Source organism: Coenobita brevimanus, chromosome 79 (genome assembly GCF_032717465.1).
Source record: "Coenobita brevimanus isolate Jiangsu-jjx chromosome 79, ASM3271746v2, whole genome shotgun sequence".
NCBI classification, from domain to species: domain Eukaryota; kingdom Metazoa; phylum Arthropoda; class Malacostraca; order Decapoda; family Coenobitidae; genus Coenobita; species Coenobita brevimanus.
The window spans coordinates 60,001-86,591 of NC_137032.1; the positions used below are offsets into that span (position 1 = coordinate 60,001).

Consider the following 26,591-nt stretch of genomic DNA (forward strand, 5'->3'; position numbering starts at 1 on the left):
CTACATACAGACGATTTCAATCAACTTAGGGAGATCTCTTGTACTGAAGGGTTAATGAAGGTTCAGTGTAACCTCTCTGGTCGAAAGAAAAGAAAAAAAACTCATCAGCTAAATAAAACCGTTTAAAGGCAGCAAAAAATCCGTGGAAAGAACCGCATTGAACTAAACTAGCAAAAGAGCACACCCACACACTCTGCCATGCTGAGGCTGAGCGTTGCGTGACACCCTTGTACAGCTGCGGAGATACAACGAGCCACTCCATAACGATAACAGCGATGATTTCCGATATCCTCTTAGGCGATAGTCGGGATCCTCCAAAGTTTCAAAATATTATTGTTAATATTATCATTATCATGATGTAGTAATAGTAGTAGTAGTAGTATAGGTGGTGGTGGTGGTGGTGGTGGTGGTAGTAGTAGTAGTAGTAGTAGTGGTAGTAGTAGTAGTAGTAGTAGTAGTAGTAGTAGTAGCAGTTGCAACCCAAGCCACATCTTAACATGAACCTGGTGGACTGCAGGCTGCAGTTGCCCTCCTGCAGTCCACCATCCTACTTTGGGGGGATGGGGAGAGGACTGCGGGATGTTTCTACAACTAGGAAGCTCCACCACCCACTCATATTGGAACGACCACTTGAAGGCATCCGTCTACAGCACCAGAATATTATGTAAGGGTGTAGTGCTGCACTCGGGTGGCTGCCCTTTCCTCTCTTCGTTCCTTCTTTCCTTCCTTCCTCTTATCTCGTTCTTTCCCTTATTCTTTCCTTTTCCTTCTGTTTACGGGTGACTCTACACTGAGTGACAAGTCAAATGGTTTCCTATAGACCAGGAAACCATTTACTACGCTGGGTGGTAACCATTTAACCAAACTATGGCTCCTGGTGTTTTAGCGGGTAATTAAGGCGCTTCAACCGGACTTAGCCTGTGTTGGTTCAGATACAAGGGATGGTTGGAGTTTATAGCTCACGTAATGCCACTCAGGGATGAGCGAGGCTGGTCACTTTCGTCTTGACTTGCTTAGCCCTGGGCTCCTACGCTCCTCATGGGGTAACACAGGTTTAGATGATGTATGTATGTATGTCTGTATGTCAATAATTCGACTAAGGAACGGTATTTTTTGCCTTAACTGTACACTCATACCTATGTGAAAGCGAGTTTGATCAGAAATTTTCTTTCGTATTCATAAACAGTTCACTCCGATGACATATTTTTCCGTCAGGCTAGCAAAATTTAACCATGGAAAGAGTCTTTAGATGTGGAGGAGTTCATGCAGTCTATACCTAACTCCCACGGTGACAAAAGTCTCTCCGGATCAGAGTATAATTTTGTTTTTATTTTATTAGTATTATTATTGTTGTTATTAATGCTAGTAGTAGTAGTAGTAGTAGTAGTAGTACAATCCTCATCATCATCATCATTATTATTATTTCCCACGGTCGGATGATTTTTTTCAGCCTTAGAGAAAGTCTTAGTTCTATAATAACACTATACAGTAAGTTTGATAAATTCTTCTAAGCTGAATAAAATCGTGTGACAGGAACACGGTACTGACTAAAAAAAAACGTCACTTGCTGCACAGGCTTCAAGAATACGGCTGTTTGTTCAAAGGGTTGTATTCTAGGTGGCATAGGAGGCCTCGTAGCGCCTCTCTCTTAGCGAGTTATTTTGCACATTACACCCCATCATTCGCTTCCAGGTTTTATTTATCACCATTTTAACAACGACATTATGTGCACCAGCAACGTACAGGAAGATACTGCCATGTAAATCGCCAAGGAGGAGGTGCTACGACATCTCAAAAGTCAATCAGAATACGAGCTTTGGACCTATGACACACCGAAGCTTGGACCGTAATAAAGTCGACCCCGAAATCTTTGGGAAGGTCTCATTACCTCCAGTCTCTCTGCATCCAGAACTGAAACAGGGACCCCACTGTTAAGGCAATGGCTGCGTGTCGTAGTGTGGGGGAATGTTTGCCGCCACGAGTCATCCTTCGCGTTCTCCTTGCACACGTCATTGACAAGGGAAGAAAAAAATGTAGCAGACGAAGGAGAGACAAAAGGTGTGAGGGGTGTGAAGCCGACGAACTACCTTTAGCGTTGTCCTAGGTGGCTTTAGAGATTATCGTAACGCCTCCTCCTTGGCGGTTTATTTTGCACACTACATCTTCACAGAAGTTTTGCATGTGATTTATATTGCTTTAATATCCAAATAGTTCCATCGACAGCTTGCAAAAGAGTACCGAGGAATAATGCGCTGAATAAATGGCTAATTAAAAGGTACTACGAAGTCTCAAATCTCACTTTGAATGCGACGCTGTCCACACACCACCGACAAGAGAAGGCCGTGAAGGGAAGTAGCAATATCAGCAGAGGGCAAGAGGTGTGAGGAGTATGGAGCAAACGAGGTGTCCTTCATGTTGTCCTTACTTATGCCATCAACATGAGGAGACCGTCAACAGAAGCAGCAGTTGCAGGGTAAACAGGTGTGAGGGGTGCATGGTGGAGGATCCCCCTTTGGTGCTGTCCTTGGGTGTGGGTTTGGTGGTGGGTGTTGATGCCTTCTTGAGCCAGGGGTTGGGGGTCGTGTTCCACCAGGGCGTGTGAGTAGGGGATGAGGAGGGACTCTTTATTCGCACGCCGAGGCCTGGGTCGTTTAGGCAGGGGGCTGCAAGGTTATGGCCACGTTAGTGCACACAGTTATGCAAATACAAAAGTACACTATAAAATATGCATAAAGGTTCAGGGATTGCACGGTCCTAAACAACAGAGGAACTAGGTGAAGGCAGTATGCAGACCAAGTAGGGGTGATGCAATAAGCACATGTAACCCAGCTTTTTCTTTGTTTTTGTTTTTTTTGCATCCTTTTGTGCACTCCATGGTGAAGTAACAGCTATACAATTATTATGGCATTTTTCTTTTTGAATTCACTTATGCATAAATAACTGACACACTTGATTGACATTACCCTCCCTCCCTCCCTCTCCCACCTTACCCTACCCTCTCTTCCTAAGGTTCCCATCCTACCCTATCCTCTCCCACCCTATCCTCTATCGCTCCCCTACCCACTTTTATCTGTAATAATGCGCTTTTGGAACTGCATTTCTATGCCTTTGAACAGGATCATTTATATTAATGTGACGATTCCAAAATGCATGTGCGATATACAAAAGCTAAAGAATTAATTATTACTGCATCTTACAAGGTAGAAGGGCTTGATACTGGTCATGCATTCTTGTTATTTTGCGACAGCGTAAATGTTCTATCGCTGTAAGAGGCATAAAAAAACACGCAAAATCATTAATCAATCAATCAGCTAATCATCCACCTTGTCTGAGCAGCTTCATACCCTGGGACTGTGTTTGGAGTCTCTGCTCACAATTCACCCCACCTTCCATAAAATAGTGTTCGTCGACCTCCCTCTCTCCCGCACTTCAGCCTTCCCTCTCTCACCCTACTCTGCCATTTCCCACCGTACCATGCCTCTGTCCTTCACCCATCTTATTTTAACAGCTTTATCCCATAGGAGAATGCCTGCAGTACTACCCTACCCTACCGAAAATTCCCTATCCTATCCTACCCTACCCTTTCTCCATCCCTCATCCACATTTCCCATAGCATTCAGACTATCGCTGTCATCATCCTACTTTGTTTCAGCGGGTCCATTCCATTGGAGAATGTTTGGAGTCCTCATCTGCACTGCCCTCTACTATCTCCTCTTCCTCACTCAGAGCAGTTAAATTATACTGCTTTACTTTAGCTTGGCATAAAATTGTCGTCTCTCCGTCTTGAATGCTGAGCTGTGACAATAAATTAACACCCGAATATGGTGCTAGTCATGAAGCAGTGCTATGGAAAGTACGTAGAGTAATAGCATAGCCTTTCTCAGGCACTGAGCTATGTGATATAAGCTGCAAAAGGGCGACAATCTGGACCAAGTTAGAGTAAAAACGGTATACGGCAGTGTCTATATACCTGTACATCAGTATGTATATATATATATATATATATATATATATATATATATATATATATATATATATATATATATATATATATATATATATATATATATATACATATATATATATATATATATACTGTATATATATATATGTCTATATACCTGTACATCAGTATGTATATATATGTGTATATATATATATATATATATATATATATATATATATATATATATATATATATATATATATATATATATATATATATATAAATGCTTTAGTTTTGTTAGTTCGCCTTCACCCACCTTGTTTAAGTAGTTTCATCCCATAGGACAGTGCCTGGAGTCCCCGCTGGCAGTTCACTCCCGCCTCCATGATATACAGTTCATCGTCGTCCACAACCACGCCAGCAAAACATTCGTATCCCACCTGATCACGTCGCTCAGTGTAGGTGTACGTCACGTCACTCTCACTCCACTGCCCTAAACATCGGTACTCACGCTCTGAAAGGACACGAGTCACTGAAGTCGATATTATCATCTTTATTAACAGTTGACATTATTATCATTATCAGCACAAATCATCATCATCATCATTACAATTGCCATCAAAATCATTACATTATTATTTTCATCACTGTCATTATCAATTCCATCACTGTCATCATAAACCCACTTACATACCCCAGCACAGGAGTGGAAGATAATGCAATAACAGGTCGAGGAAAGCACAACAGGAGAGTGCTCAGTTAAAATGTCATTCACTAACTTCTGCTCTGTTGAAGCAGAAAAAGAACATACGAATAAAACAGACAGGAGGAGGTATCACTGGAGAAAAAAGAAAAAACAAGCGAATGAACTATCCAAGCCAAACAAACCTTGGATAATCTGTGATCTGTTTAGAAGGTGAATAATGTACGGAACAATTATTTGGGTTGTTACAGAAAGAGATGCATGAAGAGGAAGGGAACTAAGCGGCTAAGAGGAGGAGGAGGAGGAGGAGGAGGAGGAGGAGGAGGAGGAGGAGGAGAAGGAGGAAGAGGAGGAGGAAGAGGAGGAGGAGGAATCACTGGAAGAATGTCAACTAACCTTCAATAACTTCTGATCTGTTGTAGCAGGAGAACACGGTGTAGAACATAATCTCTGGATTGTTGCAGTCAGAGTACAGCTTAGCACAGAGCACCGTGGCATCGGGGATCACTCCCGTATATTCACCAGCCACTGGGCACGGTGACTGGCGGAACCTGTCGACTCCTGCAGGGGAAACGAAAGAGTCAGAGAAACGACAGAAGTGAAATTGGGTGAGAGAAACGGAAGGCAGGGTGAGTGAAACTGGGTAAGAAACGGGAGAAAGGGTGGGTGAAACAGGGGAGAAAAACTGGAGGGAGGGTAAGCGAAACGGGGTGAGAGAAACACGATGGAAGGTGAGGGGAAGAGAGGGAAACTTGCAAAATGCGAAGAAGTGTAAACGAAACAAGAGGGAAATTAAGAGAACTGAGGGGAAGGGCGAGAGAAATGAGAAAGAGATTTAGAAGAATGAGAGAGGAGAGCGAAACGAGAGGGAGACTTAGCAAAATCAGAGGAAGGGTGAACGAAACGAGAGAGATATTTAGCGAAATGAGAGGCAGGGAGCGAGAACGACACGAGAAGGAGATTAAGAGAAATGACAGGCGGGGGGGGGGGGAGCGAAAAGAGAGAGAAGATGAATGGAAGTAGAAAGAAAATTAATTCTTACAGCCTTGGAAGGTATCGTAACATTTCTTCCTCAAGCACAATATATACATTGCTATTCATGCAAGCCAAGTCGATGTTAAAAGCCACTGGTATTATACAAAAAAATGTTAAGGCGTAATAAGTGGTCGGAGGAGGGGGCCTTCACCGTCCACTCATTCACTGTAGTGAAAGCCATTTACTAAGCTTTGCGGTAAGCATATAGCGAACATGTGGACCTCTAATGGTCTATACTGATTTTACTTTAACCTGTACTAAAACTGCCATGTCTTCATCTTAAATACCGAATTGTAAAAACAGAGTAACATTTAAAAATATTCAAGTCACGAAGAAGTGCTAAGGAAAGTAAGTAGAGCTGCAATATTGTCTTTTTCGTCCACTGACCTACATGGAATCAACAGGAAAAGGACGAAAATTTGGGCCAGGTTAAAATAAAATGAGTACAGTAGGTTAAGGCACTGTAACTGTGTGTCCTTCATGGGCGCCAAGGCCATGTGCAGCAGTGATGTGGTGGCCAGTACCACGGTAGCCCTGGGGTTGGGTACACAGTACACCAAGCCACTGTGCATATGAAACAGTGGTTCGGGGCAGCCGATGGTCATGGTCTAAGAGTCCGCTACATATACATGGTGATAGGTTAGAGTCGTCACCTCGGTGCTGTAACTGTTTAATTATGGGTGGGAAAGGGATATATCATCGTGAAAACACACACACACACACACACACACACACACACACACACACACACACACACACACACACACACACACAGTCCTAAGCTTGAGACACACGTATCGCTAGGCGGGTACGCTTTACACCAAGTCATCCACAGCTCATAAATGTACAGGACCGTCGTCCACAGTGGTCAGTAGAGTCGGTGGGTACGTGGGGGTGAGTCATGTCGGGGGGGGGGTCACTTTTCTGAGGGATCAGATCCGTTCTTGATGACTCACCACAGATAAAAGAAAAAAGTCGCATATGTCCTCCTTGTTCCCTTCCCCCATGAGAGAGAGAGAGAGAGAGAGAGAGAGAGAGAGAGAGAGAGGAGGAGGAGGAGGAGGAGGAGGAGGAGGAGGAGGAGGACGACGACGACGACGACGACGACGACGACGACGACGAGGAAAGGAAAAGAAATAGAAAATGAAGGCGAGAAGAGAGGCTCTTGCTGAGAATATGTCTAACTGTCCGACTTTTCTAGGACACATTATCAGTTCCATAAAATCGTCTGGTGTGGCTGGGAATGACAGTTGATGGTGGCAGTATCAACACACCCAGGCTTCTATAATCCACTTCGAGCTGACTGGGGGGGAAAAAAAAAGAAAAAGACGCATCCACGAGAAGGGTTAAGCAGCTTCGTGGCTTTGGTCCATTTCCTAACACCTCCTTTCTAGCAATTTATTCCGCTAACGACGCCTCTGTATCCTGTTACATGTTATTAATACAACCTACATCGACGTTAAAAGGACACAAGCAAACAAGAGAATTATAAGGTGTAATCTGCAACACCAGTCGCTAAGGAAGAGGTGCTACGTGGATTGTAATGCTACTTAGAAAATGGCCGTACAAGTTTTCCGTACAACTGAATAATTGTTTAGAAGTGAAAGAAAAAAAAATCGTTTAACGTACTAGTTCTCTCTCTCTCTCTCTCTCTCTCTCTCTCTCTCTCTCTCTCTCTGGTATTTCTAACGTCATCATCTCTATCGACAGCATAATCATAATCATCATCCCATTTTCCAATAAAATGTGTGTGTGTGTGTGTGTGTGTGTGTGTGTGTGTGTGTGTGTGTGTGAGAGAGAGAGAGAGAGAGAGAGAGAGAGAAAGAGAGAGAGACAAGGCTTCTAAAGTCTTGGAAGAAATTCTGTAGCTGACTCTTTGCTGGCAGCCAAGTCTCATACTAGACGACTTCCGGTGTTTTAACTATCTCACCCCCTTCCTTCCCTCCTCTCCCTTTCCCCCCATCCCTCCCTCATCCTCTCTCTCCCTCCCTCTCCTCCATCATCCCCGTCCCTTCCCTTCATGCACATCCCACTTCCTCCTTTCTTACCTCCTCTCCCCTCCCGCCTTCCTTTTGAACATGCACTCCCTTCCTTCATTCCTTCCTTCTCCATCATTCATGCTTTTATTCCCCTACCTCCATGCTCTCTTCATCCTCTTTCTTCCTTTCCTCCAGCATCATTCCCGCCATTCCTTCTCCCCCTATCCCTTCTCCTTCCTCCCTCCCTTCACTCCCTCATTAAACATATTCACTACCTGCCCTCCTTCTTCCCTTCCCTCCTCACTCTTTTTTTTTTTTTCATTCCTTCATTCTCTTTCTCTCCCTCTCTAACCTCATTCCCTTTCCCAATCTACCTCCAACCTTCTGCGTATCCAGTTTCTTCCTTCCTTCCTTCTTCTCCCTTCTTCTACTCCTTCATTCCCTCTTCTCTCCTCTCTCCTTTCATTCTCTATTCTTGCTTCCTTTAATCTCCTTCCCCTACCCTTACCTTCCTTCATTCCTCTATCCCCCTTCTCTCCCTCCACCTTCCTCTATATCCCTCCTTCCGCTTCTTCCCTTCATACATTAATTTCTCTCCCCCTCTCTCCTTTCCCACTCACTCCTTCTGATCACCCTCTCCCCTTCCCTCCCTTCCTTCGTCTCCTTTCCCTCCTTCCTCCCATCCTTTCTTCCACTTCCTCCCCGTTCCTTCCTCCTCTCCACACTCCCCCCTCCTCTCACCTTTCCTCCACTCCCTCTCTTCTTCCTAACCTTCTCTCTCTCTCTCTCTCATCCGTATTTTAATTCCTGCTACGCCAGGCAAAATTATTCACCCAGTTGTACTGAAATGGCTAAAAAGTCTCCATTAACCCCGTCAACCCGATGACGTATATCTTGGTTTCATTCATGCTGTCTCCAAACAAGTTTATTCAGTTCAGGAAAAATATCCTCGTAATGGTGGGTCTTTAAATAGTCCCCACAAGACAAGGTCAAAGGTCAAAGTCACATTGTAGGTCACCTTAACATTTTTTATTCGATTTAGACCAGACTTGGTGGAAGGATTGAAGGCAAGGCAAGAAGACACTGGATTCTGAGAACAAAGTCTAAGGTCACAAGGCAAGGCCGAAGGTCAAGGTCACACGGAATGTCCACTTAAACAATTTAATTTGATTTAAACCAACTTGGTGGAAGAGTTAAGGGTAAGGCAAAAACTAAGGGATTTAATTTTCAGGAACATTCAAAGGTCAAGGTCACAAGACAAGGTCAAAGGTCGACCCGTGTGTGTGTCTGTGAGAAAAATTACTAACGAAGTTTTGATCTGTCTAGGATCAAACTTGGTGGAAGACTTGAGGGTCAACCAATGGGTTGATCTACTGCTTTCGAAAACAACAGGTCAAAGGTCAAACTAACATACCAAGCTGAACTCAAACAGTTTTGATCTAGGTTGGGCCGAACATGGTAGCAGTGTTGAGAGTCATAACAAAATGAAGTAATTCTATTTTCGGAACAATCTGGTCAAAGGTCGGGATCGTAAACATACGTCAAAAATTTGGTTCTTGGACCTACTGTGGGGCACGGGTGTTGTACCACTGGGTGCTGCTTGTTTATTATTATTTTACTCCTGTTAACTCCAGATCATTTCATTCTGATAAGGGAGGACGCCTTCCAGTTAATATATAAATAACACGTAAGATATTCCAATATAATTCAAAGTCAAAAGTTCGTCTACTGATCCACTGCATTTGCTTCGCGCTTTGTAACTTGTGTATCACTTTTCTTCCTGACACATCACATCGACGAGAATCACCAGTGAACTGAGAAACGTACGAAGCCTTTCTCAGCTTAGGAATACTGGTCAACAGAAGAAAGTGAGAAACAGATGGGGTGCAATATTAGGCCAAATTTTGTAGGCTATGTATGGGCAAAAATACATGACAAATCTCTCACCGTGATATTAGCCAGCACATTGAAAAAATAAAAAAAAAATAAAAAACGGCGACAGCTAACCTCATACTACTTCCTGATGTAGTGACGATGCTAGGCTATCACTGTCCGGTACAATTAAGGGTAGATGACCTGTCTGCTTCCCTTGATGGCTTTATGTGATCGATAAACCCCCAGTCATCTGCGGATCAAGCCTAACTGCATGGCTAAACCGTCACTGGTTCTGGCGTGCTCTAACCATTCGACCACAAGGCGCCTGCGATTAATTCTAAGTCGAACTTTGGTCCCTTTCCTTATACTTCAACACAGATCCTAGCAGGGTCATCTGTGGGCAGAAAAACTTACCATTTGAAGAGTATTAGTCAGTAGACCAAGGTGATATGTGGAAGGTGAGAACTATTAGGCGCATTTTCGTTCCTAACTGAGCTATGGAAAACAAGTCCTATGTTTAAACCTCGATGAGAATAGGACCGTAAGAGGCACGAAAGAGAGAAAAAGCGGCTGAGCAGTTAGCCAACCACACACACACACACACACACACACACACACACACACACACACACACACACACACACACACACACACACACACACGTACTCACACACACACACGCGCGCGCGCGCACGGTCAATATAATTCCCTCACGTTGACGGCAAACGAAGCGTGGATCCGGGGCTAAATTTATAAAGTCTCTTAAGCCTAGGATGTGTATAAAATTATTTGTGTATACTACCTATTTGTCTTCACGCACGCAGCAACAAAACATTTATGTATCTGGTAAACACTTCATAATCAAATTTCAGGTAACATTACAGTGAAAAATACAAAAGAAAAAACTGTGACAATAATTACCTATTGTGTGGATTTGTTTTCCTGTAAGTTAAAAATATTTACAATACGTGTTCCAGTCAGCACACTGCTACTTTTCCCTCCTTATATTTCACTTTTTCTTAACTTTCCTCATCAAGTCGGGCCGTTCCCGTGCCCAAGGGGGGGGGGGGAGGGACAGGAGGGACTTGGTGGGGGGCAGAGGGGAGGGCAAGGGGTAGGAGGGGTGGGGAGGGGAGAGGGGGGAGAAGAAGGGGAAAAGGGGACAGGAGGGGGTTGGGAGGGTACAGCAGGAGGGATGAAAAGGAGGAAGAGAGTCAGAATAAGGTTGGGCGGTAGGAGGAGAAGGGGATGAGCGGGACATGAGGGAGGATTTGTGGGGCAAGGCACACTGAGGTGATAACTATGGGTAAATACTCGATGAATCGAAGAAACAACATTTTCTTCATCGGCTTCTACCAAATCTTTCTTAGGTATTTATTGGACACTGCACATCAGAGAACATTCCTGCAATAATTTAAAATCCCTATGTTTAATCCCATGTTCCAAAGTTTCAATCCCGTACTTAAATTCTCACGTCCAAATCTCAAGTTCAAATCCCAAGTTTTAATGCCATGTTTAAATCCTGAAGTTCAACCCCTACGTTCAATCCCCACGTACAAATTCACTGTGTAACTCCTTCGCTACGATGAAGGGACTCCGTTCATCCTTGCAGTCCCTAGGCGATTTCACTGAACCCTGGATGGACTTCTGACCCTAATAAAATCGTCTGAAGGTATGAAAAATAACCCAGAAACTATGTCATGGAACTGAAGTGGTTGGGTCTTCTATATGAACCGCTGTGCTTGAATAAATGGCCGTCATCCGAGGAGGAGAATGTCATTTTGTTGCCTCTTCATCCAGGCATGCGTCTACACACACACACACACACACACACACACACACATACACACGCGCATCTCTCTCTCTCTCTCTCTCTCTCTCTACTTACGGCCCTGCGTGACCCAGGACTCCCAGGACAGCGAGGCAGGCGAGGCACACAGACCAGGCTCATACGAGGTTCTTGAGTCGGGACCTGAGGATAAGGCTGGTGTTAGTGGTGGCAGTGGTGTTGGCAGGGAGTTAGAGGTGGTGTTAGTGGTGACAGTGGTGTTGGCAGGTAGTTAGAGGTGGTGGTAGTGGTGGCAGTGGTGTTGGCAGGGAGTTACAACAATAAATATTTCAATTCAAATTCAACTTCCTCAAATTCATTGTCCATTTGGGTGAAGCACAGATACATACTCGTTTCATGTCTGTTTGTATAGTACAATGACAATGCAAAACAGCATTTATGAGAACTGGAATATAAGAAACAACTGTTTTTTGTAAATATGATACTTCAGGTATGAAATTGAAAGCAACCAATCACGCGGCAGGAGTGCGCAGGTGCCACATTCACAAAAGTGGATCATCAGCTGGGAAAAAATCGAGTATAGTGGTGGTAGTGACAGAGCGTTAGTGTTAGTGGTTACTGTGAAGTGTTAGTGGCGGTAACTGATACGTGTTGGTGGTAATAACTGCAGTGTTAGTGGTGGGAAGGTAAGAGTATTGGTGGTTGATGTGGTGGAGTGTTAATGGTTGTAGTGCCAGTGGTGGTGGCTGTGGAGGAGTGTTAGTGCTGGCAGTGGGATGTTAGTGCTCTTGGTGACAGGGAGTGTAGCGTCAGTGATGGTAGCGTATCTGTGAGGGGGTGCTTGTGTTGGCAGGGGTGGTGTCAGTGGCACCAGTACCGACATGGTAGTGGTGGCAGGCTAAGCTGTGTCAGTGGTGGAATTAGCGAATCAATAATTTCATAGAGACAGAAAAGGTTTTTGATATTAAAACTGAAAATTACAAAGAAATTCATATTCTATTTTTTATTCGCATATCCACCCTATCACAACTTGGCATTCAGATGGGGAGGGGGGTTAACGTTTCGCGGAGTTGAAATAATTGGACTATAGTGATTTTGAGATACACTGTTTATGGCGCTTTAAATGAACAGCCGTAAAACTGAGTTGACAGTTTCATTCGTTAATGTTTTATGAAGAAAAATTTGCCCTACGGTATATCAATGTATGGAGTATTGGAAAGAATGTTTCATGTTAAAAGCCTATCAATCGCATTCTGGTTGGCACAGGAAAATTCGTAGCAAATCTACCTTGGCAACTGTTGTTTTGCATATTACACACTGATATCATCGTGTATGTTATTCATATCTTCATAATACCGACATAATTTGTATCCGTATAATATACCTGGATATTCAGGCGCAATATGCAAAATAAATCACAAAAGGAGGAGGTGTTATCAAACATACGGGTTGGGACACACTACGGGGAACGTGACAGCGGTGTTCACTTCCTTAACTTAGCCTTTGAGCCAATGGCGACTTATTCAACCCCCATCCTGGAATACAAAACCACTGCATCATCCAGCGTACCACAGTTATCTCCCTTTGGTGTTACCCTAGATACTCGGTATACCTACTAACTCACTGGCAGCTGATGGCCACCGGAGTCGAGTGGCGCCAGCTGTCCACACCTGGATTCACACTCTGACACACGGGCCGGCAGCTTTGTGCTTCGCAGTGCTAACCACTCAGCCAAGGCGGTGGTGGGTAGAAATGTTGTATATAATCACATAGCGACAGACGTACCCAAATTCCCAGCAAAAAAGAATTTAGTTTGAGAGATGACATACTTTAGGTGAGCATGTCATTACGTAACAGGGGTGACATCCGGTGGGGGAGAACACGCTGGCTCACTCTACCGGAAGACCTCCATTGATTAACGTAAAGTTGTGTGGGGTCGTCTAGGTGGCATTGGAGGCTTCGTAACACCTCTTCCTCAGCGATTTATTTACATATTAAGTCTCATCATTCTCTTGCATGTCATTTATATGGTTGAAATAACGATATACTTTGCATCAATAACATACAAGACGATACTGAGCTGAAATGTATAGAATAAATCGCTTACGAAAAGGTATTCGGGATCTCCGATGGCTCTAAGATTGCAGCCCTTAGTTTTTCATTGGATACCAGGAAATGGTCATATTTCGATAGCTCAGTTCCGTAACACCTCTTCCTTAGCGATTAATTTTGCCTATTACACTATCAGCTAGGGAAGATCGTTTCATCTTGTTTAAGCTGCCGAATACACAAGGATTTTATATACCCTGGAGCAAGTTAATGAAGGTTAAAACTAACTGATTGCACTACCAGAGGGCTGAATAAAAATAAGTATCCGCGTGCCAACAATATAAGTACAAAACTACGTATATATATATATATATATATATATATATATATATATATATATATATATATATATATATATATATAAGTATGTATGTATGTATAGATAGATAGATAGATGGACAGATAGCTATAGATATACAGACAGATAGATATAAACAGGTAGATAATACTGTTCTTCAATGCCTACTCGAAGTTGATTCACTAAATTATAAACGTAACTAATATTTGTTATTGCAGGAAGAAGAAGGCAAGCAGAGTGTGCTGCGTGCCCGTGTCTTTGATCCATCCTACAAAAATATATTACGTTAAGACAGCCTTGCGTACTGGAACACCGTATCTTTTTTAAGTCATAAGAAAATATGCATTGCTTTTTAGGCATGATTTCACACTTTTTTTTTTAAAGTAAATCCCATCAGTTTGCCACAGTGAAATGACATAAAACTCGAAACAGATATGGTTCGTAAAATGTTAAGGACGAAATTAGTATCACATTATCTAAATATCACTTTTAACTCCAGATGACACTTCAGGCTGTGACGCGTCCTTGCATACGAAGGTCATTTTCATACATACAGCAGTTGCCTAGAAGATGAGCATGTTAGTTAATGGTGATGAAGTAACTTGCTTGATCTTAACACCTCTTCCTTTGCGATTCATTTTGCCCACTATAACTCAATCTCCTTTATGTTTGTTATTGCTGAAAACTCCGCCGATACTGAAACGTCGTAAATACATACAAGAGAATGTTACGGCAAAAACAAAATATTGGCTGAGAAAGAAGTTTTACGATCCCTCCTAAGTTACCTATAATAATACAGGCCAAAGTGTCCAAAATATTAAACAAGCGTCAATAAAATTAAATGTTGTAGTTATATTTCCTTAACGTTAACCTGGCTTAGATACTCGTTATTTTGTGGCTTATTTCACATACGTCAGTGGCAGAATAAGACAATAGTACACGTCTTCATGGTCTTTTCGCAGCAATTTTCGTGTCAAATGCTATGTTCTTGTGTGTGTGTGGGGGGGGGGGTTACAATTCACCATTCAATATTTAAAGGTGCATATTCTAGACCAAATTAAAGTGAAAGCAGTATAGCTCTTCAGTCACTCACAAGAATCTTTCAGAAGACTTACTTAGCTGGAACTCCATAACATTGGAACTGCGCTCCTGCATCGCCAGACAGGTGAAGGCCTCGTCACCACTGCGGCAGAAAATTATAGTGTTTACATACCGAAGAAGAAGAGGGAAGGGTATGAAGGCTGGTACTGTAGATGACATAAAAGGCTTAGTAGCACCTCTTCCATTTACACACACACACACACACACACACACACACACACATATATATATATATATACTGTATATGTATACAGTATATTACACCTCAACATTCTATGCTTCATATATCGGTACTGTTTTAATTCAGTAATATTCAAGTGTTATGTGTAATATTTAGAGTACATTAATAAACAACACTAGTTAATCTCCAAAACCACTTAAAATACAACTCTGGTGCCTCAACTACACAAGGAACATTAAGGCAAACAATCAATTTTCATCAGGTCACAATTTCCCTCAAAATACAACACGCAACAATCAAATTAACATTCATGTTCCCAACTTTACTGCAGGGAGAACAGGGACACAGAGAAAAAACTGTGTTCAAGAGTCAACCTCGGGTTTTTCCAGTTGCGTGTTTGTGCTAACCGTTACACCAGCAACTCCCTCTTCACATACACGAACTGGAATTCACGAACAGGGCCTGGATTCACAAACAAACGTACGTCAATTATCTCTCGTAACTTGGAGGCATTAAAAATCATCCTATATGTCTTTTTCTTTCCGCTGCAAGATATCTTAGTTTTGCAGTGGACAATACCTTGGGTTGTTTTCTGATTTTACGGTACGGATAAGGGAACAAGGGTGCAGAAACTTCCCACGTCCCTAGTTCTCCCTGCAAATCTGAATCTGAGTTACGAGAGGAAGCTGGCGGTAAATATGCTGGAGAATATCCCTTCCTCTCCCCCCGGGACTTGCGTTGAATTCCTTGTCGCCAGAATATTTTTTCTATGAAGAGCAAGAGATGTAAGAAGAAACTACATTCTCCTTTCTTTGTCCTTCCTGCAAAAGATCATCGTAATCCCTTGAATCCGGTGGCGTATTGTTTTTTACTTAAATCTTGCTACCCTTGGACGACTATCGCTCAAAGAAGGAGTGATCTCTACCAGTAATGAGGCTAATGGAGGCTGTGTAATCCCTCAAATTTGGAAAGTCTCTCAAAAGCCGAATTTAATTATCTGGAAGTAGCAAAAAACAAATTACAGGCTGATTCAAAAGTCTCCATACCGAGGAATAATGGTCACTCTTTTCAGGTACCCTTCCAGAATGTCAGATGTGTTAATGCAAGTTCACCATGAGTGGGAGAGACGCATCTGTCTGTATTTTCAAGCAACCATGTACAGCAGGTTTGGTGAATAAAATGACAGTACAAAAAAAAATGGATAATTTTCCCTACGTACTGAAACTTCTGGACCACCCTGCATTATAAAACAAAATAAAAAAGAATGTAATAAGACTGAAGGGGTTGTTATTGCTTCAGAAGGTTACAGAAACGTAAAATAATCTATATTGTAATGATCCAATTTCTGTATTTGTATTGGTTTGTTACTGTAACCCAACAAAAACGACGCAACGTTGCGCAAATCTTTGTTAGAGCAAGATATAGTTAAAATGCTCTAACTTGAAGAATAAAACAATTTTCAGTCCAATTGGACCACCTGTTCCAGAGTTATGATTTATTTCTGGCCTTTCGACATCTAGTGGAGGCCGCCGAAGGCGACCTTTATGCGATTGGAAATAACTGAAGAAGTGAGCCAATGCGAGTGAGTGGTGGATGAAAAGGACTGAAATGTGAGAGTAAATTAACCCCCTAAAGTCCCAAGGCGCATTTTTTTTTTTTTTTCGTGCAATCTCCAGATGGCACCTAAAACAGACGCTTCAAAGTGGGTTGGGGGTGAATACATCCTTCATTACCTACGTACTTCACTATTTCGGAGATCGCCCGGCACTATAGCCTACCCTTTTTACTCAAAGTCGGCCTAAAACTGCCATCTCTCCGACTTGAATGCTGAGTTGTAACAAGAGATCAACACCAGAATACAATGCTAGTCACGAAGAGGTGCCATGGAAAGGATGTAGAGCCATAGTACTGTCTTATTCTGCTACTGAGCTACGTGAAATAAGTTGCAAAGGGAGAAACCTCTGGACCAAATTATAGTAAAAAACAGCAGAGCAACAACAGTTTAGAACAGGCGTCATTGCAGTGAAGATTTTAACCTTTTAAATCCCACGACGGATTTTTCAGCTTAGTAGTTGTACTAGTGGTAGTAGTAGTAGTAGTAGTAGTAGTAGAAGTAGCAGTAGTAGTAATTATAGTAGCTGTGGTAGTAGCAGTTGTGGTGGGAGTGGTTATGGGCAGTGGTGGTTGAGACAACCGATGTAACAGGGACCAGACGATTTTTTCAGCTTGGGAGAGACGTTTCGACCTGGAGTCAGATATAACCTTCATTAACCCATTCACTACAAGATATTAAAAAAAAAAAATCGTCTAACAGGATGCAGAATAAATATAAAAAAAGGTCATCGGATTGAGAAAGCCATGAATAGCAGAAAGCGATGAACAATCAAAGAAGACATTATAAAAAGCCAAAAGAATTGTCAAGAATAGCGAAAAAAAAACTCAAATATAATTATCCATTGAAGTTAAAGGGATGACAAAGCAAAAAACAAAGATAATAAGAAAATATATAAACAGAATATACAGAGAGAGAGAGAGAGAGAGAGAGAGAGAGAGACCTTGACAGAACACCTCGACCCACCACACGATATGGTTCACCTCCCTCCCCTCCGTCTCATCTTCCTCTCTTCCTTCCTCCTCTTGTTTTCCTCTTCTCCTCTTCTTCCTCATCTTTTAATCCCTATCCTCCTCCTCTTACCCTCTTCTTCTCCTCCCCCTCCTCCACTCACTCCTCCTCTTCTACTCTCCCTCTTCCTCCTCCTCCTCTTCATTTCCTTCTCATCTTCCGTTTCCTTGCCCCCTCCTACTCCTCCTCCTCTACCATCCTTCTTCTCTTCTTCTTTCCCTCTCACTCCCTCCCTCCTCTTTCTCTTCTCCTCCTCCTCCCCTCCCCTCTTCCTCCACTTGTTTAGTATTCCTCCTCCTCTCTTCCTAATTGACTTCTTCCTTCCTACCTACCCACGCAGCTCCATTTATCATTTATCCTTCCTTTCCCTTTAATCTCTCTCTCTCTCTCTCTCTCTCTCTCTCTCTCTCTCTCTCTCTCCCTCTCTCCCTCCCTCCAATATATCTCTCCATTATATCATTCAAAGCTAAATATATATCGTCTGGAGATAGCAAGAGTTAAGCAGCAGCTTTCATCATACACAAAACCGTTTCAAATGTCTTCGTTTAAAGGCGCCTTCCGTGAACCGAGTAAGGTGATTTGTCTGGAGAACGTATTGAGGAAATAAAACGATATCGCACTAAATGGTTTAAAACTGAACGAAACATGAAGGACGAAGCTAAATATAATGCAAAATAAAAACACATTTTGCGTGAATTATTCTGGTGAGTAAGAGTGCAAGAGAGCGTATAATGACAGACTGAAGGGATGGTGAATGACGAAATGTACCAAAAATAACAATAATGGGATAGGTAATAATATATATATATATATATATATATATATATATATATATATATATATATATATATATATATATATATATGTGTGTGTGTGTGTGTGTGTGTGTGTGTAATTCACCGGGTCGGTCAGGATCACTTGATGGTCGTGATCGTCAGCTTTTACCCTCCCGGAAAGGAGCTGAGAGCTCATATAGTCCGATCTAAGGGCAAGGCTGTAACCTTCACACACGCACACACCCATTCCCTTGCTCAAGGGGGACAGTAACCACCCACTTCGTCAGTGAAACTTTTCGCAACCTGAGCGAGGCGCGAACTCCCGTCTACCAGATGGCAAGCAAGAACGTTACCACTGTACCAGCGAGCGATGTGTGTGTGTGTGTGTGTGTGTGTGTGTGTGTGTGTGTGTGTGTGTGTGTGTTGTAAGTGTGCATGGTTTGTCTGTGAGGTTAAGCCGAAAATCTCATATACTTCACAGTGTGTGTATATCACTCTCTCTCTCTCTCTCTCTCTCTCTCTCCAAATAATCAATCACTCAGTCCATGGGCCACATCCATTTAAGGTGGATTAATCCACAAGACCACAACGCGTCTACTTTCTAAACTGAATAAAATCAACCGTAGGTAAGAACGAGAGTATAATGAAGACACCATAGTAGTTAAAGGGTTAAGCTGCCAGGTAACCCCCACGCTGACAAAAACAAGTGCAGTACTCGGGCCATGTAAAATCCCAAGTATTTATTGTCGGGGAGTAGCTCAGGCTTGTCTAATCCACAGGTAATTACAGGTGAGAGTCCCTCCTCCCCCGCCCGTTAACACCTGGCCTGCTGCTGGAGGGATGGATGGTGGAGGAAGAGAGAGGGATGTAAAGGTACTCTTGGTGTTTGTAAATTAATCCTTTCAACTTGAGGACCCTTTTTTTGCTTTTTACTTGTAAAGGTAGACGATGCTGTTCAATCAGGGAGAGATGCCCTATAGTGAAGGGCTTATTGAAGCTTTTTTCTCCCCTTTCCCTAGGCGAGGGTATTGCCGAGATTAGAAGAATCGCCTGGCACCCTACTGTGTTCACTTTACCTTGGCCTAAAACTGAGATCTCTTCGTTTTGAATGTTGAGTTAGAACAAGAGACAAACACTAGAATATGATGTTACTCACGAAACAGTTCCATGGAAAGGATGTGCAGCCGACGCATTGTCTTTTTTTGCCACTGAACTACGTGCAATGAACTGCAAAATAACGAAAATCTGGGCCAAGTTAAAGTGAATGAAATATAGGAATAAAAAGGTAAAAAAAAAAGGCGCCAAACTGAAAGGATTACGAACGACCTTTTTCATTCCTCATCACCTGCTTGCCCTGTGACACCTAAAGGCACCAACACATTTAACGTTCTTCCTTCATGCTCTGGTGCTGGAGAGGGACGCCTTCACCTGGTGACGCTGATATAACCGAAAGGCTTTTTTTTTGCCTGGCTATGCAAGCATCCCTCAACTACTTCCCTATCCCCTGAAAGATGGATGTTGAATTGCAGGAGGAAAACTTCAGCCTGCAGGTCACCGGGTTCACATTTCAGATGGACCTGGGGTTACTACTACTACTACCACTTACTACTACTACTACTACTACTACTACCACTTACTACTATTACTACTGCTACTACCACTTACTACTACTACAACTACTACTACTTCAAGCTTCCGTTAAACAAGTGTCGTCCGTCCTCAGCTATTTTCCCCTGTCATGCTGCTCGTGTTCAGAGGGCTCCAGGGCGCCCGCATACTATTTGAATTTCCTTCGACTTGCTTGAACGTATGATCGAGGTCAGTCAAACTTTTTTACTATACAACTGAAATATAATACCTGATATGTTTTCTTCCTCTGCTCTCAAATTAGTAACAGGTAAATACTAAAGTACTATTGAGCTTATTACAGGAACTGATATTCAGATTGATCAATAAAGCAGAATCTGACTTTCCAACTGTTTGTTCATACTTTCTATGAAGCCTGCCACTTCCCCCAGAAAAAACCTTCGTTGACGCATCGCTTCAACGGCAGCGTGGTTACCAAGAGGCTGCACCGCACATACGGATAAGGAGCCAGTTCCTCCTCCGATGTGAAGGGTAGGGAATATCATGAACGGTTGGACTACAGCCACGAAAACTACTTCCCGAAGGATCCTCCCAGTGTTTCTGAAGGTCGAAGAATGGAGGTGTGTGTGTGTGTGTGTGTGTGTGTGTGTGTGTGTGTGTGTGTGTGTGTGTGTGTGTGTGTGTGTGTGTGTGTGTGCGCCAGACTGTCTCGCAAGACGTAGCAAACTAATTAGACCCGAGCACAGAGGATGAAGGACACAGGGAGTAGGAGGAATGTGCTATATTCCTTCATTTTAGCTTAACCTACAATTGTCAAGTCTCCTTGAACGCATTGTTGTAAAAATACTGTAAATTAACACTACACTGTGATGCTAGCCACGAAGAAGTGCTATGGGATGTAAAGCAGACCGTACTATTGTCTTCTGCTTTTGAACTACGTGAAATATGCCGCAAAAGAACGTTATATCCGTGCCAAGTTAGAGGAAGAAGAGCATACTGTTTTGCCGCCTTAACTCTTTTAGCCCAAGAACAAAATGTATAAAGTATTTCTGCTGCCACCTAGTGATTTTATTTAGCTACGGGGAGATGTCTTGTAATGAAGGGGTTAATGGAGGCTATGTTTAATCCCACCACCTTGAAAACGTTTATCCCAAAGTGAATGAAAACATCCGCTGACACTGTTTTTCCCATGCTTTCTTCAGGCGATTATATTGGATTGTTTTACTGGAGAGCTTATGTATATCCTTTATTAACTACTTCAAACAAGATATCCTTCCAGAACTTAAATAAAATCGTCTGGTGATAATTTGATTGAAATGAAAAATACGTCACTGTAGTAGCAGTAGTAGTAGTTGTAGTAATAGTAGTATAGTAGTACCTGTAGCGTCAGTTTCATCTGTAACGTGAACCCGGTGGACTGCAGGCTGAAGTTGTCCACCTCCGGGAGTCCACCATCCTCCTTTCTGGGGATAGGGAGGGAGATGAGGGACGTTTGTGTAACTGGGCAGTGGACGAACCCAGTTATATCAGTGTCACCACGGGAAGTCGTCCCTCCCCAGCTCCACGTCAAGGAGAGGCAAAAGATAATCAGGGATGTTCGAAAATTTGGTGCTTGTAGATGGGTATGGTTATGAGGAACTACGGATATGAGGAATTATTGACGCAACACCACATCGTGAGGAAGGAGTCATTCTGTCCTCATTAAAGGGTTAGATCCGTAGTGCCGTTGTTGTCATTAGCCCTTCCGTTCCACCCTCCTCTCCCCCATACCCACACCCCCACTCCCAGTCCCCTGCTACCCTTTTGAAATATTAGCCTGGATGTTTGGCTAATTCAGTCTTCGCACAAACACGGCCATACGGTGAGGTCATTTGTGTGCTGCTCTCACTACTGCCGGACGATTTTATTCAGCTTAGGAGTCGATGGCATTATAAGTGACATAGGAGGCTTTGCAACACCTCTTCCTTATCGATCTGTTTTGTTAATTCCACTATAGTATCACATTCTATGTTTTTAAAAATATCATTCAGATATTTAAACGGTAGAAACAGCACACAAGAGAATGTTAAGGTGCAATATCCAACATAAATCTCTTAGAAAGTGGTGTTACGAATCCTCCTAAGCTCGCCAGAATGCGGACCTTAAAGTGTTGGTGCATAAATTAATAGAAAGCTCCTTGAATCCTCTATTGTTACATCCTCAATAGCCTTTCAAAGTCATTGGCCTGTGTGTGTGTGTGTGTGTGTGTGGCCACCAAACACTTCAGTGTAAAAAAAAACGAATATTAAAATGACAAATTACGAAATAAAAAACAAAGCGATCTGTGGGAAAAAAAAAAATGAACTGTGACCCTGACCTTCTAGTCCTGATTCTCAGACTCGAGTTACAGTTTTCATCCTTGCCTGACCATCAACCTATCCATCAAATTTGGTTTAAACTGAATAATAAGTGGTTAAGTGGACCCTGACCTGTGACCTGAAATTTGACTTACTACCCTCAAAACACGATCAGTTCATTCTTGGCTGACCTTCAACACTGCCATCAAGCTGGGTTCAGTTCTGCCGACAACTGAGTTAAACAGCCGAATCTTTGACTTTGTTCTGTGACTGTGATATTTGTATATGACTGATTGTTCTCACAACTGAATTACTATCTTTTTCCTGGTCCTCAACCCTTCCACCAAGTTTGACTTGAAAAGGATCCATTGTGTTATCTTGCCCTTCACTTCTTTCTCCAAAACTGTTTGGTCAAAGGAGCCTATCCTCGGGCCCCTACACACCCAATGGGAGAAAACTGGGAAAGATGATAGATGGATGTGGTGCAATTTTGGTCTAGTTCTCCATAATCTTGCTAACGGAGAGACAGACAGAAGGACAGACAGACATACCAGCTGAACCAAACACATAGCCTACGAGCGCTACGCGTCCGAGTGTAATAAATAACTTACAAGAAAATGTTGTGGCACAATATGCAAACTAACACACCTGGGAAAAGATTTTACCAAGCCTCTTATACCCCCTAGAATACTGCCTAACAATCCGACTTCAGTTTGGCTATCTTCTTTTCACCTTAACCTGGCCTTGATTTTTGTCCCTTTTCAGCTTAATTTACGTAGCACACTGGGAGGAAAAGACAATGCCACGGCTCTGCATTGTTTCCACAGTACTTCTTCATGACTGACACCATATTCCAGAGATATTTTATTGCTACAACTCAGCATTCAAGAAGGAGAGATGACGATTTTAGGCCAAGTTAGAGTAAACAGAGTATAGGTCCTGAGGGAAGGGTTTGGCTGTGTAACTTAGCCTGTGTTCCTGAGAGTCCCTAGAACTGTTCCGGGCTGGGACTCGCACCTGTCCCATCCACTTCCTGCCCCATTACGGTCACAAACAAACTCCTCCAGACCTCTTAGTCCGCTCGGGGTACAAGATTCGTCCCTCTCCTAACGAAGTACTACAATAACGAGGGAAAAATACTTGAAAACAGAGGGACGTGGAGGACGAGGCAGATTTTGGGAATTACTAATGAGCCTCACAAACACCCACCACTCTGTGTGTGTGTGTGTGTGTGTGTGTGTGTGTGTGTGTGTGTGTGTGTGTGTGTGTGTGTGTGTGTGTGTGTGTGTGTGTGTGTGTGTGTGTGTGTGTGTGTGTGTGTGTGTGTGTGTGTGTGTGTGTGTGTGTGTGTGTGTGTGTGTGTGTGTGTGTCTTTACATCTTGTTTATATCTGTGTCATTTCACATCTTCTTAAGTATAAAGAAGGAACCCAGTAGTTAGAGCCCACAAAACTTGTTCTGTTCACGACCATTAGCGCAATTCATGAGTTTGGGTTTATAATTTCCTCTTATATGCGATGGATGTCATCATCATCATCATCATCATCATTAAATGTACTTATAATGAACAGAATCTGTGGCAGATGGGGGCGCTCACCATCCACTCACTCGATGTAGTGAGGCTCTCGGGTGACTGTCCTTTCCTCCGTTCCTTCCTTCTTTCCTTCCTTCCTCTTGTGTCTTTCTTTCCTTCTTTCATTCCTCTTCTGTCTGTGGGTGACTCTACGCTGAGTGACAAGCCAATTGGTTTCCTGTACACCAGGAAACCATTTACTACGCTGGGTGGTAACCATATAATCAAACTATGGCGCCTGGTGGTTTAGTGGGTAATTAAGGCGCTCCAGCCGGATTGAGCCTGTGTGGGTTTACATCCAAGGGATGGTTGGGGTTTACTGCTCATGTAATGCCACTCAGGGATGAGTGAGGCTGGTCACTCTCATCTTAAATGTCAGGACCAACTTGCTTAGTCCCGGGCTACTACGCTCCTCTTGGGGCAACGTAGGATTAGATGATGACGATGATGGTGAACAGAATTTATTTGATCCAGAAATAAGAGTAGGAAAGCATAATTTATCTATCCATATATCTATATCAATCTGTAATCCAATTGTTAACTGTAGGGACGGCGCAGTTCAAGCAAAAAAAGGTATTTATACTATTACGTAGGTGGCTCCTGGGAAGGGAGGCACGTGGCAGGGTAGCAGGCTCACGCGCCCCGGCAAAACCCTACTCCCCCTCCCCCTCTTTCCCTTCCGTCCGTCCTTCCCAGCTCTTCCTTCCTTTTCTCAGCACCCTTCCTTCCCACACTGCCATTACCATAATTGTCCTTCCTGAGGGGGACATTCTCTGCCCTGCCCTACCCCTTACCACACCACACTATGCCGGGAACAGTACGGTAAACTTACACTGAAAAGTTTGTCTCTACTCCAACCCTACTCTTTTCACTTCTGTTCTCACTCCTTTGCTAACATCCTTACCCCATTATTTCGGACAAGCGGTCTCATCCCTTTTCTGTCGTCTGGCATGGAAGATTAGAGAAGACCCATTAACTTAATAAGGCACAGCTACAGCCATATACATTAATTCACTTCAGAACGATATATAATGAAAGACTGAGTGCTTTTCAAATCCCAATGATGTGATCTTCGAAAACCGACAAACTTTTCAAAATATAGACGAGTTTCATACATATTGGACTATAAATGGAACAATAATATTACTGTCTGCAACTATACACCAAGCGAACACTGTGGAAGAGGAACAAACTCAGTTAAAGTTATTGTGAGGCGAAACAGTGATGAAGGGAAGTAGGGCAGGTCAGTGTACGAGGCAGCATACGAGTACAGCGGATGTCCTAAACTGGGTGCGACTGGGGCGTGACGACACATTATTATGGGGCCGCGGGAACGACAGCCAGTGGTCACTTAGTGGGGGAACGTGACGCCATATTTTGGGTGACTTGAGAGGCCTCGTAATAACCCCGTCTGAGCGACCTTTTCTGCACATTGCACCTCAGCATCTCCTTGTATGCTAGTGACGGTCGTATTCTAAGAGGTTTTGGAGATTTCGTAACACCCAGTCCTTAACGATTTATTCTTCTTATCACACCTAAATGTTGTGTCACATGCTATCTTTAGTTCCAATATCAGCTAGTTTGCATCATCAATACGTAAGTGCAGACCGAAGTGCAATGTGCAGAATAAATCGCCACTTAGAGTATGACCAGCAGTTTATGGGCTATGGAGGCTCTCTGCAACCTCTGACTTGCCATAAAATTTTTCATATCATACCTAAGCCCCCACAATGAGTACGAACTATTAACGATATTAATGATTTTCTCCTGTTACTGAGTAGCTTTCCATCCTCAAGGAGTTATTATTTTTTTTTTTTATGTACCTATGATATCCTGGCACCTTTCCTTTGATGAGTATCTTGAATATTGCTCTTGATATCCACTTGAATGACATTTATATCTGTATATTTGTGAGGTATAGGACGATGATCCAGACGACGACGACGACGATAATGATGATGATGAGGATGAGGAATAGGATGATGATGATGATGATGATGATGATGATGATGATGAGGAGGAGGAGGAGGAGGAGAAGAAGGAGGAGGAGGAGGAGGAGTTGCTTGGGAGCTTCTGAGTCTACCGCTGGATCACTTCCTACATGGGAGTCAAAGTTGCCTACACCCACTGCGTTGAGTTACACTAAACAACTTACGATAATTCTCCTCTCTTAATTAGGATAAATTTTTGCAAAAATAAAAAGGATTATTGGAGGATTCTGTAGGTTTGTTTGTGGATAACTTTGTTCTTTGTACGTAAATAACTTTGGCTGTTGTATGCACGAAATTTTATCTTGCGTCGGCACGTAACACTGGCTTTCCGTGTACGTAACTAAGGCTTTTGTATGTGCGTAACTTTGACTTTCTTACGTACGTAACTTTGGCTTCTGTATGTATGTAATATTGGCTTTCCGTGTACGTAACTAAGACTTTTGTATGTGCGTAACCTTGACTTTATGTACGTAACTTTGACTTCTGTATGTACGTAACCTTGCCTCGTGTCTACGTAACTGAGTTGTACGTAGCTTTTGGCCTGTACAGTAAGCCCAAAAATCCCTTACACAGAGACTTACTTTTTCAGCCTTTGTACTGTTAGGTACAGAATTAATGCACACTGCACCCAAAGATGCATTTTCACTAGATATTAACCACCTTTTGGTAAGTTTACTTAGCTCAGGATAG

The 26,591-nt window shown here is 42.8% G+C and overlaps 1 protein-coding gene across 1 annotated transcript in view; it reads right to left on the minus strand.

Annotated features, from left to right (window-relative positions):
• Positions 1-2,190: 2,190 nt before the first annotated feature.
• Positions 2,191-26,591, minus strand: part of LOC145408965 (uncharacterized) — a 112,737-nt gene continuing 88,336 nt past the window's right edge. The window contains exons 8-12 of the mRNA XM_080279542.1: positions 14,850-14,917; positions 11,427-11,510; positions 5,046-5,210; positions 4,263-4,460; positions 2,191-2,663 (exon numbers count right to left, since the gene is read on the minus strand). Of these exons, the coding sequence (XP_080135668.1) occupies positions 2,434-2,663; positions 4,263-4,460; positions 5,046-5,210; positions 11,427-11,510; positions 14,850-14,917 (745 nt within the window). The 3' untranslated portion in view covers positions 2,191-2,433. The remainder of the gene's footprint in view (positions 2,664-4,262; positions 4,461-5,045; positions 5,211-11,426; positions 11,511-14,849; positions 14,918-26,591) is intronic.